This window comes from Aptenodytes patagonicus, chromosome 10 (assembly GCF_965638725.1).
Source record: "Aptenodytes patagonicus chromosome 10, bAptPat1.pri.cur, whole genome shotgun sequence".
NCBI lineage: Eukaryota > Metazoa > Chordata > Aves > Sphenisciformes > Spheniscidae > Aptenodytes > Aptenodytes patagonicus.
This window is the reverse complement of record NC_134958.1, coordinates 23,066,871-23,079,623: the sequence shown is the minus strand read 5'-3', so window position 1 is coordinate 23,079,623 and position 12,753 is coordinate 23,066,871. Positions and strand designations below refer to the sequence as shown.

Below are 12,753 nucleotides of genomic sequence, written 5' to 3'. Positions count from 1 at the left end.
TAGGGTCAATTATGAACCTGATGAAACAGTTGTTTACTTCCTCCCATCAGCTGCATTGCTGCAGTGGCCACAGCGCAAGCCAGGGAACCCCACCACGGGGGATGGTTCCGTTAGCACATAGCGCTGAGTTTGCAGTCACACACCCAGAGGACACGGCCTGGCTTTGCTGCAAGCAATGGAATTGTCTGCTAACTTCGGGGGTCCTAGGAGAGCAGATCCAAGAACTTTGGGACAAATCTTTTTGCATTAAATGTTGTGGGCAATGCCCCCTTTGTCTGCTCTTACAGGTGCTCAGCCTTAAGGTCTAAACCTGTGCATCACAGGAAGGTGGTGCAATGATGAATGTGTTATGTTCAAATCTGTACATCATGACTACAGAAACAGCTTGTTTTCCATGACTAGCTCCAGCCTGGGAAAGGCACCTGAAGAGAATGCCTCGCTGGGTTTGAGAGGTCACATCCTAGCATAAGTCAGTAGTCCAGGACAGGGAACTTTTGGACCTGGAAAATGAATCTTTTATCATTCATTAAGCATTGTGAAACTCATATCACAGGATATTCTGGAGATGTCAGGTCATGTCACTGGATCCACATATCTGGAGGTGTGATGAGGAAAAAGGGATCAACATTACTTTCATCAGGAGAGCAGAACGAGAGAGATGAGGTAAAATCTGCCACCAGACAAAGGCCAGTGATGGGGAAAAGGGAACAGTGAGTCTGTCCAATTTGAAATCAGTATTGCTGGGAGCAGTCTTTTGCCAGGAGAGACTGCTCAGCAGGGAGGCTTAGTGCTTCGCATTATGATGTATTTATTTATTTATTTACAGTTCAAGTGCCAAAATGAATTTCAAACTGATAATGAAGTTTGAAATCCCACACTGGGATACGAAGAACTGCTGAGGCAAGAGCACTTTCCCTTCCGTGACAACACACGCAGTGCTCGTGCATGCACAAACATACTGCTCAGACCAGGCTGTCATCGACGTTGCTCAAAGTACAGAACTATTTGTCTGGCTTCCACTCTCAGAAATAAGATGTCAAAATCCTAGCTATAATCACAGTATCTCTGATACAGCAAACCAAGACGAATCCCTAACGTAAACCTGCTGACAGAAGGCAATCTACGAGGCAGCTTCATTTCTCTTTCTGTAAAGATGTGCTACAAAGACACTGCAATGTCCTTCCCTTTTTCATGCGAGCATGGTGAGGGTACTGCGTGTACCCTTGCACTTCATCACAGTCATATGCTCCATATAGGCACTGCCACCCTTAAGATGGACACACTCACACACCTGGGCACTGAACTGTCTGCTCTAAGTGCTGACTGATAACCACCGCATAGATATCTAGAAGCTTCAAAATGGGCCTTCTCTTAGTAACACATGGGTAAACAGTTTCAAGGAATAGTAAGTTCACCAATGAAATATTCTTCTGCAAACACAAAAACTACTTGACCTAAGCTTATTTAAGGCCATAAAGGGAAGGCAATTTGCACTGCAAGATGTTTTTAAAAGAAACCATTAGGTTTTCATTCAGAAAACATTTCCATTTTATAACCAACCCAGGTTTCTTTCATGAAAAGCATTAAATAACTTTAAAACAATTGACACAAATTTCTGATTTTTTGGTTGAGCTGAACTGAACGAGTCATTATTTATATCACCCCACTACCTATTTCTTATAAACATTCTTCTAAAATCGAGATGGATGTGGTATCTGTAAAAGGACAGCTGCCTTGCAGCGCTGGATGCACAATCCTGAGCCAGCCATTTTCACCGAATCTTGACGGCTCACTGCCTGAAAGCAGTTAGAGACTTTGAATCACAGAGTCAAAGAATGATGTAAGTTGGAAGGGACCTCTGGGAGTCATCTGGTCCAAGTCCCCACTCGAAGGAGGGCCAACTTACATCAGGTTGCAATTTTCTGGCTGCCTCCTTAGACTTACTATGCAGAGAAGGTGGGGATGTGGGACACTTTGCTATTCCAGCCATTCTTTAACATGTCAGGGGGGAAGTTGGACCTCTCCTGTTAACTTGAGCTGCATCTAACCTTGCTCCTTTCACTTGCTGATTCTGGACTGCAAACCAGCCAGAAAACCCAGTCCTGATACAGAAAAAAATACTTAGAGGCACTGCTGAGATACCAAGCCCAGTACACATCAGAAGCCCTTGCATCTAGATACAATCAATAAGCACATCATTTATAAGCCTTGTTATCAATCCCAAATGCTTTGATTGACAGTAACATGGGACATAATAGTTCTCAGGCCATCTCTTAACAGACTGAGGTAATACACAAGTAGTGCAATCATAACAGGATAAAGCAAGGTTCTCCAAACTTTTTCCAATTAGGAAATTTGATTAAATTTTGCATTTGATTAAATTTTCCAGACACCTTTAATTTCTGGAGTGCTACACACACTCCCTACCCTCTCCTTCACACACATACCAGAAGAGTAAGAGAGCTTTGCAGCTTTCCTGACATCCAGAACTGAGATGTTAACTCAGGAGGGGGCTTCTACATAACCCCTTTGGTCTCTAAGAATCCGGGAATGCCACCTGAGAACCTACAGACAATGGTGACCCATCATCTTGGGAACGGCACTTCAAATCCTGTCCAGAGTGGTAATGAACATGAAATCTCCCATCTGATAGCTTTGTGGCAGAGTAGGTGTGGGAATAATGGCGGTCTTTGCTCAGCTCCATGCTAACAGAGCAGCTGACACTAGTTATCTTAATGCACCTGCACTGTGTCGTCCCCAAGGTAGCACTGGCTAAGCCAACCCTGGAGCCACAAGAATTAATAAAGCTTTGGTACAGTGCTGTGCCCGGGTTAATTAGCTGTGCCTAAAGGAGGGGTGGAGGGCGGCTATTCAGCAGGGGCATGTTGCCAGACTAATATGATTATACTGTATCTAGGACCCCAGCTAGCATCTCTGCACAGAATTCCCTGCACACATTCATTTGGAGGCAGTTCAGAACACCAAACTGCATAGTAAAACAGCCTAAAAACACAGGAGTAGCCATGAAGGGTCAGGCTGAGGGTTCCTCTCACTTGGTGGTGTGCCTCTTGACAGTTTCAGGTGCGTTGAGGAAGAGGAGAAAGAATAAAAGAGGCACACAGCAATCCAGCTCCTGGCCATACCCTCCTAGCTTTTCTGACAAAAGCAGATTAGGGGTACCCACCGCCAGGGGTTGTATCTGCATCTTGGTATTCAATAACACTTGAAAGATTTTCTTTATGTGAATTTGCCTAAATATTCTGAGGCTAATCAAACTTTGGGCCTCCACAGCTCTCTGTAGCAGCGAGTTCCACAGTTTAATTACATATCATTAAAAAAATATCACTCCTTAAACCTGTTGCCTAATAAGACTCTATACTGCTGGTCTCCAAGAAAGGGCAAGGACTGATTAAGACCAGAAGACACATTCTCAGCTCTCATCATAGTAGGCAGGCACAATGGCAGTGTCTCACTTCCCCTCTAATGAATATTGGTCTAACATCTGCTTTGTCTCCAACAGAGATGGCACATTCCAGTTGTTATTTTCCCCAATTACTCTTTCTTGAATTCAGGCTGATGACAGAAGGACTGAAATGTTGATAGTTGGACAGTAAAGTGTTTTTTTGCTTGGATAGCCAGACCATGGGATAAAACTGTGGCAAGAAGGACTGTGCTGATGGTTAAGCAGGGCTGTTTCAGGAACTGAGAGGCGATGTCATTAGTGCTTCTGTAGGATTTATAAAGTGATTCTCTCTTCAGTGTTACCTGCTTGCCCCCTTGCAACTGTGCTGCAGCAGGTGCTTCTTCAGAATAATGACAAGTGAATATGCAAGTATCTACCCAGTTTCAATATATATTTTAAGAACAAGAGGCATTGGATAGTTCAGGGTTCATTGGATAGTTCCGTTAGTGATGGTTCAGGGGGGAGGAGGAGCAGGGGATTGAATGTGGAGAGCAGAGAGCTTGAGGGAATGCCAGTGTAGCAGACAGATCTTGAGAGATGAGGCTCTGGAAGGAGAGATTACGGCTTTGCTGGGCTCTGCAACACTGACAGCAGCAATTCCTACCTCTCATCAGTCATTCTTCCTTATGTACCTGAGAAGATAACACGGGAGAGCTGAGCCTCTCTGCACGATGCCCATCACTGTTTGCATCCTGCTGGGATAGGACAGTGAAGCCCAGAGTCTCTCTCTGCTTTGTTCCAAGGAGCGTGGCTGCAGTAAGCAGCATAATCACTGCTCCCAAAAGCCTCAAGGTTACAGAGTCTGCTGGGGAGGATGAATGTGTGTGTGTGGTGACTTGACATAAATATTAATCCAGCTGAGCTTTAGGATTAGAGAAAGAAATTAATAGGGGAACCTGCAAAAAGCACGAAAATAACTTGCATATCAGTCCAGTTTATTCATCTCTTGGCCAGGAAACACTCTCCCTCTCTGGTGAGCCACAGTTACTGCAGGTTGTGGGGTAATTTCACAGTCAATGATGAACTTACATGTTAATGTTTGAGCTGATCCACGAATAGCTGAAAAGGGCCCTGCACCTCTGCTCTTGCTTATGGACCTCCTCCACCAGCACCCTGCACCAGCTCTGGCACTTACTGGACTCTACAGTAAGCTAATTCAACCTACTAATCTGGCAGAAAACTAACCTGGAAGAAAGAAATCAGCTCAGTAAAGGTCTGAGAAGTATGAAAGGTGGTGCACAAGAGTGAAACAGCGTGCTTGAGAATAGTGGCAGGGAGCACTGGGTGAGAACAGGTATGTGAGGCTTCCCCTCTTTAGTCAAAGCTGTCAGATCGATTCAGTTATACTATGTAACTTCACAACATGACTTTGGGAAATTTTTCTACCAGAATCCTTCAGGATGGACTTGTAGTAATATTCTCTCACATATAGGAAATAGACATCAATCTCGGGTGCAAAGATGTTTTGGAGTTAGACACCAAACTGAGGTTAAGAGATAAGAGTCAGCTCCTGATCCTGCCATTGACTCTCTCTGTGACCATGGGCAAGTAATTTAGGGCATAACACACTCCGCAATGCAAGTCTTATGAGGAGCGGCTGAGGGAACTGGGGTTGTTTAGCCTGGAGAAAAGGAGGCTGAGGGGAGACCTCATCGCTCTCTACAACTCCCTGAAAGGAGGTTGTAGCAAGGTGGGGGTCGGTCTCTTCTCCCAAGTAACAAGCAATAGGACGAGAGGAAACAGCCTCAAGTTGCACCAGGGGAGGTTTAGATTGGACGTGAGGAAAAATGTCTTTACTGAAAGAGTGGTTGAACATTGGAAGAGGCTGCCCAGGGAAGTGGTTGAGTCCCCATCCCTGGAGGTATTTAAAAGACGTGTAGATGAGGCGCTTAGGGACATGGTTTAGTGGGTGGTGGTGTTGGGTCGACGGTTGGACTCGATGATCTTAGAGGTCTTTTCCAACCTCAATGATTCTATGATTCTATGATTCTATGGGACAGACAGGTCCCTTCTAACTTTGCCTCTGGGACTGGAAATAAAACAGTCACTTCAGAGTGCCAGATCTAAAGAGCTATTCTGATTCAGAGCTTTTTAAGGGAGGCACAGAGCCAGACTTACATGATGGCTGTGCCACTTCCAGTGCTTGAGCTGGTGTGAGTGCTCTGTGCCACATGGGACTCTCCACTTGTACTCAGAAACCTCGCACTACACTGTCTTGGAGGGTGCAACTTCCCTCTCCAAATTCTCCATGCTTCCTACCACCCCATCGATCCTATACAGCTTCCCTGCCCTGCAGAAACCAGCATAGCATGAAGTCAGATGCTACAGGACAAGATTTAGACAGGACAGGTATTGAATGTCCAAATGTTCAATGAGTCCAACCCAGAGTGAGACAAGCCTGCTACTGAAGCCAACAGACAGCACATAGAATCATAGAATCATAGAATCATTGAGGTTGGAAAAGACCTCCAAGATCATCGAGTCCAACCAATCGAGACCCAACACCACCACCCACTAAACCATGTCCCTAAGTGCCTCATCTACTCGTCTTTTCTTGGCTTTTATTCCTCTTCTCAAAAGCCCTGTTTGTACAAGGGAAGAACAAGTTGGTTTGGCAGAGATCTAGACAATCTGAAACTTCACCACAAACTTACTCCTGAACCTTCTCCGGAAGGTTACACAAAGCAAAGCCTGTCAGTACAGTTACTAGCTATAATATTCTGTCCTGTCACTATGTTATTTCTGCTATTCCTCTCCCTCCCCACTGTCTCCCCTTTCCTTGGCTACTCCCAGAACAGCTGCTAAAGTCTCTGTAGCCTGAGCCCTCGCTGAGGTGAGAGGCAGACTCCTGTTTGCAGCCCCAAGGTGTACTCAGCAGAGGTCTCTAAACTTCTGTCTGCTTCTACCAATCGACCTCCAAACTTGTTGAGATGCTTTGCTTATAATATGCTTCAAGAGACACATTGTCCCATGAGGACTGAACTAAATTGAGTTGCAGGGCTGCAAATCATGAAGCAGCCTCATTTTAATCACGGCTATTCAATTGCTAAGGAATGCAGAAAGTAAATACATATTTGTTTTTAGGCCATCATTTGTCCCATTTGCAAGAGGGAAATTAACATACTCAATCCCTGAGGCTTTAATCCTAGAAGACCTTGGGAAATGAACCTGCTATAACCACTACACATGAAATACACCCTTTGTTAAATCCTCTCCCACTGCTTTTGTCACAAAGTTTTTCTCCTGGGATCTATTAACCCTCTCATTCACATCTCCACATTCTAATAAGGCTTCAACATTTCACACTTCTTCTGCTACCCCCGCCGCAGTCCCTGCTGGCTTACTGGTGACTGATTTCCCTGAGCACTGACTGGAATCCAACTCCCAGGGTCAAGTTCTGCCCTTGTCTTCAGACCTGGGTTGAGAAAAAAACCGTAGTGCCCAGTCCTGCAGGTGTAAACTTGGCTGCAGCTAGGTTGACCAGGTGGTTGGATTTGCAAATCAGTCCTTGACTTCTATGCTACTTCAAACACATTTGAATAAATACTCCATACACAGATTTGATCAGCTTGCATTCCTAGTGCTGCAGTGTCCTTCTCTTTGGCATGCCTTACTCTCAGTTAGAATTAGTCCAGCCAATCTGTAACACAGTGGTAAAACTCTGTACAAAGCCCAGTGCTCTAGTTGCATCCCAGTCCTCCACACTTCTTCTCCTGGGCTTTTTCCGTCTTTTAGCTCTAGCTGTGGTTTGAGATCTTCCCTATCCTCAAAGCATGATTCAGCCTCTGGTCTTCTTTGCTTTCACTCTCTGCCCTACTCTCTTTCTGTGGCCCAGCATTGTAAACCCCGTGCCTCAAACCTGTTCCTAGGCCATCTAACAAATCCTTTCTCCCACCTCCTCCCTGAACTTAAAAATCACCTAGCCTGTGCATGCTAGCCATAGTTTACCCACTTGAATAACAACTACCCTTTCACCTAATCTAACTGCACCTGGCAGGGTCAGAATAGGGCTAGCAACTAATTCTTCCTCTTCTTAATCTTCAGATCAAATGTATTGATAAGACCCTGACCATAACACCTCCTTGCCTATGGCATCCTCAGCCCTACTAATTGAGGGCAGTTGCTTTTGTTGATGCCTGAAAGTAACCTACTGTCTTTGCGGTGAAGTCCCTCCCTCACCTCTCAGCCACCCAGGCCCTTGCTCTTAGCTGTACACAGTCACTTCAGTTAGCTCTCCTGTTTTGTGGAGGTGCAGGCCTACTGGTTCAACCAGAAGTTGAAGGCAGAAGTTTTGCCTGTCTACGTCCTAGAGGGAAAAGTATCATTGCACCAGCAGCCCTCTTGCTTTAGATAACAAAATGTCATTGTATAGGTAGCAATATACTGAAGGCATAGAAAGAGGGAAGGAATTGATGCAGTTCCATGAGTTACCCCTCATCAGCTGAATCACGGTGACTGACCCTGTTTGCCCCTTACCATCTTACAAATTCACAGCATCACCTTAAAGCCACCACCACCGGTTACTGCCGCTGCAGTAGTAACCTGATCAGTTGTGACATTTCTGTCTGTGCCCTACATCATGCGATTCAACAACTGTGCAATTAATTCGATAGCTACCTGGGGAACCTGTTCGATGCTCCTGAGCCTTGATCTGTGCTTTGGGGTTTGTTATGTAGTTTCACTCGTGAGCACTGAAGTGAATAATCTGGGTACTTTTAAAGAAAGTACTTGCTAAACAAAAGCTGCACATTCTGGAACGTTCACTTGGGATTTGAAACAAGATCTCAGAAAGGAAAAAGTGACTTACAATTTTAGATACCAGTGACATTGATAATGTTGATCTAAAAAGACAGTCAGAGACAACAAGAATCACCCACTTGCCCTACTATTATTCATCTGATCTTGCATCTATTTCCTCCTGAGGGTCTGTTTGAGTGAATGGATGGGTATGAATTACCAATAAACAGCCATGGTGACAAAGACACCGCACTTTTGGCCTCTCATATGGGTCACTGACAGCCCTGGCTTCCTCCAGACAGTGCATAAACCACCCCTGGGTCACATAAGGGTTGCAAAGCCCAGTCCTTACCTTCTCCTGGTACTGACGCCGTGAGGAGTCCAGAGACTGGATTAGGGCTGTGGCATGGCCGATGAACATGGCATAGCAGGTGGCCCCGACAATCATGCTCAGCATAGTGAGCCACACATCTGACATGCCAACGGGCGCCTGCTGCCCATACCCAATGCAGAGCATGTGACTCATTGCCTTGAACAGCGCATAGGAATACTGCTTCCCCCAGGAGTCATTCTAAAGAGACAGATAGACAGACAAAGCTTTAGCAGTGGGACAAGACATTCTCCGAGATGAATACATTTCAGAAAAGGACACCTAACGTTAGACCCAAAAGTCCATGTTTAAAGCACCTCTATATGTTAAGCAGTTTAATTCTTTGATGGCTTGGAAGTGCTGGGCACACTCGATTTAAAAAAAAAAGCCCAAATTTAGTCATCTGACATTAACTGAGTTTGGCCAGGGTTTTTACAGATTCCATGTACTCTTTCCAGCAAAACTTTCCAGAAAGGAAGCCAGACAGTCTGACACACTGCTAACCTGGGATAAACTGAGATGATGCATTGGGATATTTTCAAAATGACCCACGTGTCAGAAGGAACTGAAGCAAATGATTACCCCACTGGGAAATGGACTTTAACAGAGAACTGGTAAAAGAGAGCCTGAGCAAGGTTGCCAGCAGCAAGATCTTAGAGTGGGGAAAATCACTCCCCAGCAATTTAGGAAATAGTCAGGATCTCTGGTCATTACCTGAAGAGATGGGAAGGGCAGAAAATTAAGATGATAACGTCCAGACAGCAAGTTCTTCTCAGTGTAAAACAGGGCTTTTTCAGAGAGCTGAGAAAACTACAAATGGTCTCATTTGAGAGATGCAATAAACCACCGTGAGAAGCCAGCTGAAGTCAACAGCTTTTTTCGGACACCCTGTGCTCTCCCACTGCAGCTAACACAAGACACACCTCAGCAATAACATCATGGGATAGGGAGAAAAAACAGCATAAGTTTCATGATTATTCTGATTAGCCTGAGTTTATGGAACAGCTCACGGTACATTTACTGTCCTGTGGGTATTACATACTAGCAAGTCCTTGCCACAAAACCTTGTAAAGTAAATGCACTGTCATCACACACTGCTATTACAAGGTATGTGAAAAAATACCTCTGCTACAGTGACATTCATCGCAGCACATAATCTGTACATTCATCAGTCTTCTTTCTGTTCCTAGGAAGGTGTTAACATTATGGATATAGCTTTGCAGATACATATACCATGACAACTTAGAAGGTCATTGTACAGAAGGCCTGGTTCGTGGCTTGTCAAATAGACAAGCAATGCTTTTGTGAACTCCATTCAGAGAGATGCAGCAGCCTCAGCACCAGTGACTAGTAACGCTGGGAGCTCTGGAGTTTACTGGACACCTCCTTGGAGGGATCTAATCACAATCAGGTAGACGGCTGATGACCTCTCTGCCAAGAGCTCTCTGAGTGTCACTAATGTTGATGGAAATTTTTCAGTAAGCTTACAAGTAGCAAACAGAAGCAAAGCATACTGTTGCTGTTTGTGAGCTGTGGCAAAGAGCTGGAACCTCTGGAGAGTGTTAATGCTTGGTTAGGAGATAAGCACATGGACAAAGACAGGCGATAGCGTTACCCTGGCCATATTCAGTTACATTATGCAAGACAGGCCTGATTCACACTGCAACAAGAAGGGCAAAGCAACAGAAGTGACAGCGAAGCAGACACAGAAGCAGCAGCACATTCACAGCCCCAGAAGAGACTGCTCCCTGCTGGCGCCAGCCTGTCTGGGCTCACCTCCCTAACAAAGCAGGAACCTGTTCACCTCCTGCACTGGAAAAAACTACCTTGAGTCAACAGAGACAAGAGACAATGTGGCCATTGGTGTCTCTATTCCTGGCTATGCAGTTGGCTTGCCAGTGTGTGAGGAGCCACAGCCCAAAGGGGAGCCAGCTACAGATGAAGACAAACAGCATTTGCACTCTGCTGCCTGTACAGGACAGCAGGAAGGATCCAACCACGGGGGCTGCCTGAGGTGTAAGCACCAAAGGAGTGAATCTGCTTGCTCCTTTGCCTCACCCATGTCTATGCTGTGGCTCCTAGAGCCCTGGCCAAAGAAGTATGGGGGGCCCTTTTTTCCACCAGCCAGGTTTTGTGTCATTTTGCAGACCCACTTCTGATGTGTGAAGGCATCAAGCATCTCACACACCTTACACAGGCATCCCTGCATCTTCACTGTTAACATTCCCAGGAGCCACAGTCCCTTTCCCTCAGCCCTGTAGTACTAGCAGTCATAATGCCATGGCCCCTGCACTTACAGAATGGCAAATGCTGTAAACTCTATGGCTTTAGCCCATCTATTGTCCATGCTTCAGCAGGGAAGTCATCATCCTGAGACAACAGGCAGGAGCAGCCACACTTGACAGACCTTTGCTTAAAATGGTGCATCACCTGTAAAGGTGGGCAGCACATTCACAGCTTTACTGGGGCAGAGGCAGTAGTGCAGGTGTTCTGTCCCATCCCCTCCTTGTTAAATGAACCCTTTCCCATGCAGGCATTTCTCACTGGACATTGCAGAAATGCTGCTGCCTTCTGAGTTTAGTGTGGCAGTAGTTTAACGGGGCAGCACATCTCCACAACAGAATTGAGAACAGGGAGAAAAGAAATGCCGAGCTGAAATTCCAAAGGGAATTTGGGGAGACAGAATAAGAATAGCTGAGCTGGAGTTTGATGTATCAGAAAACTGGCTGCCAGGGTCTTTAATGGCCATGAATGATCAGAGCCTGAGAGGAACACCTGGATATCAGGCAGGTTCAAGTTTTAAAAGCCATTCTTCCAGCAACTTGCTGCTCAGGAGCGCTGTTTACGAGGAAGCTTGCCAGTGTTTTGTAGGAATTAGTCATCTAAAACACAACATCCAATATCACTGAGCCCCCGTAGCCTGCAGAAACACTTCTGGCTCCCTGGGAACTCTACACTTTCAAGTCACAACCCCAATTCCCATCAGCAGCACGGCTCCCTGTGAGGACAGCCTGCTTCGTGCCAGACTGAGGAGATCGCTGAGTAATGACAGACTGAGGGGCGAGAGCTGGAGGAAAACACAGTGTGTTTAAAAAAAAATCCTGAGCAATGTGGTCTGCTGGGAGAAGAGATCAAGGACTGCTGAAAGAGAGGCACTTCCATGAAGGGGAAACCTTTCAGAGCAATTACCTTTAGGACACAACCTCTGAGCTCTTTGAGCATCTGTAAAGAGCACTGGATCCTCATGGCACAGTCTATGCGATGAATCCTTGCTTATAGGTCTCAGTATATCTTTAGTTTTTAGGCCTGCTCTACAGTCTTTTGTTTTCCACAGTATAAGCAGGTAGGTCAAGAATGCAGTACTTTAAGCCAGACTAGTAGTGGTGGTTCCAAATGTACTGTGGACACAAGTTTACTAGCATCACGGTGCCTTATACTGATACAGCTTGTTTCCGTAAGAGCCATACCCCTATACTCAATATACCACTATGCCAGTCCCCACGGTGGGAGGGTTGTACTACTTCAAATATACTAGAGTGGCTAAAATGGCCCATTAGGGTAGGTAAATGAGGCCTTAAACTGAAGAAAGAAAATGACTCCTCGTTAACCAAATCTCAAAGCAAGCTAAAATGGAGCTACAGATCTGTGCTTGAACATAGTCAAGAGGGATGTTATCTCAGACACATGCCAGGCTCTAAGAGCATTTGCAAAAGGGAGTTAAAATTACTTTGAAGCAGTTTCTCAGACTAGCTTGTTTTTAACATCCACACTGGCAGTACTATAAGGGTTTCTCTGGGATTAGTGTGTGGACTGCAATGCCTCTGCTCAGATCCACCCTTGAATACTTGGAGACACCTGAACCTCTTCAAAGGCAGTGTTGGGTTCTGCAGGACCCTACTTAGCACCTAAAGAAACAGTATGGTGTCTTATAGGATGTTCTGGGTCTGATGTACATGTGAGTGTACCTGGTTGAACCCTCACTGGAGAAGACTAGAGACAGAGAAGTAGACACAGAGAAGTACTGGCAAATTCTTGGGGTAGGGGGATAGTCCACGAGCACAATGTTATACTTGACTAACACCACTAACATTTCACAGTATTAAGGAGCTGTCTGTAGTGAAAGGGCATATTTCAATTTGTGAACTCCCACATTTGCCTCAGCAGTGATCTTATCTAGCCACAG

The 12,753-nt window shown here is 45.5% G+C and overlaps 1 protein-coding gene across 1 annotated transcript in view; it reads right to left on the bottom strand.

The window, feature by feature from the left end:
- Positions 1-12,753, bottom strand: part of HCN4 (hyperpolarization activated cyclic nucleotide gated potassium channel 4) — a 114,991-nt gene that overhangs the window by 24,839 nt on the left and 77,399 nt on the right. The window contains exon 4 of the mRNA XM_076348743.1: positions 8,553-8,771. Coding sequence (XP_076204858.1) covers positions 8,553-8,771 — 219 coding nt within the window. The remainder of the gene's footprint in view (positions 1-8,552; positions 8,772-12,753) is intronic.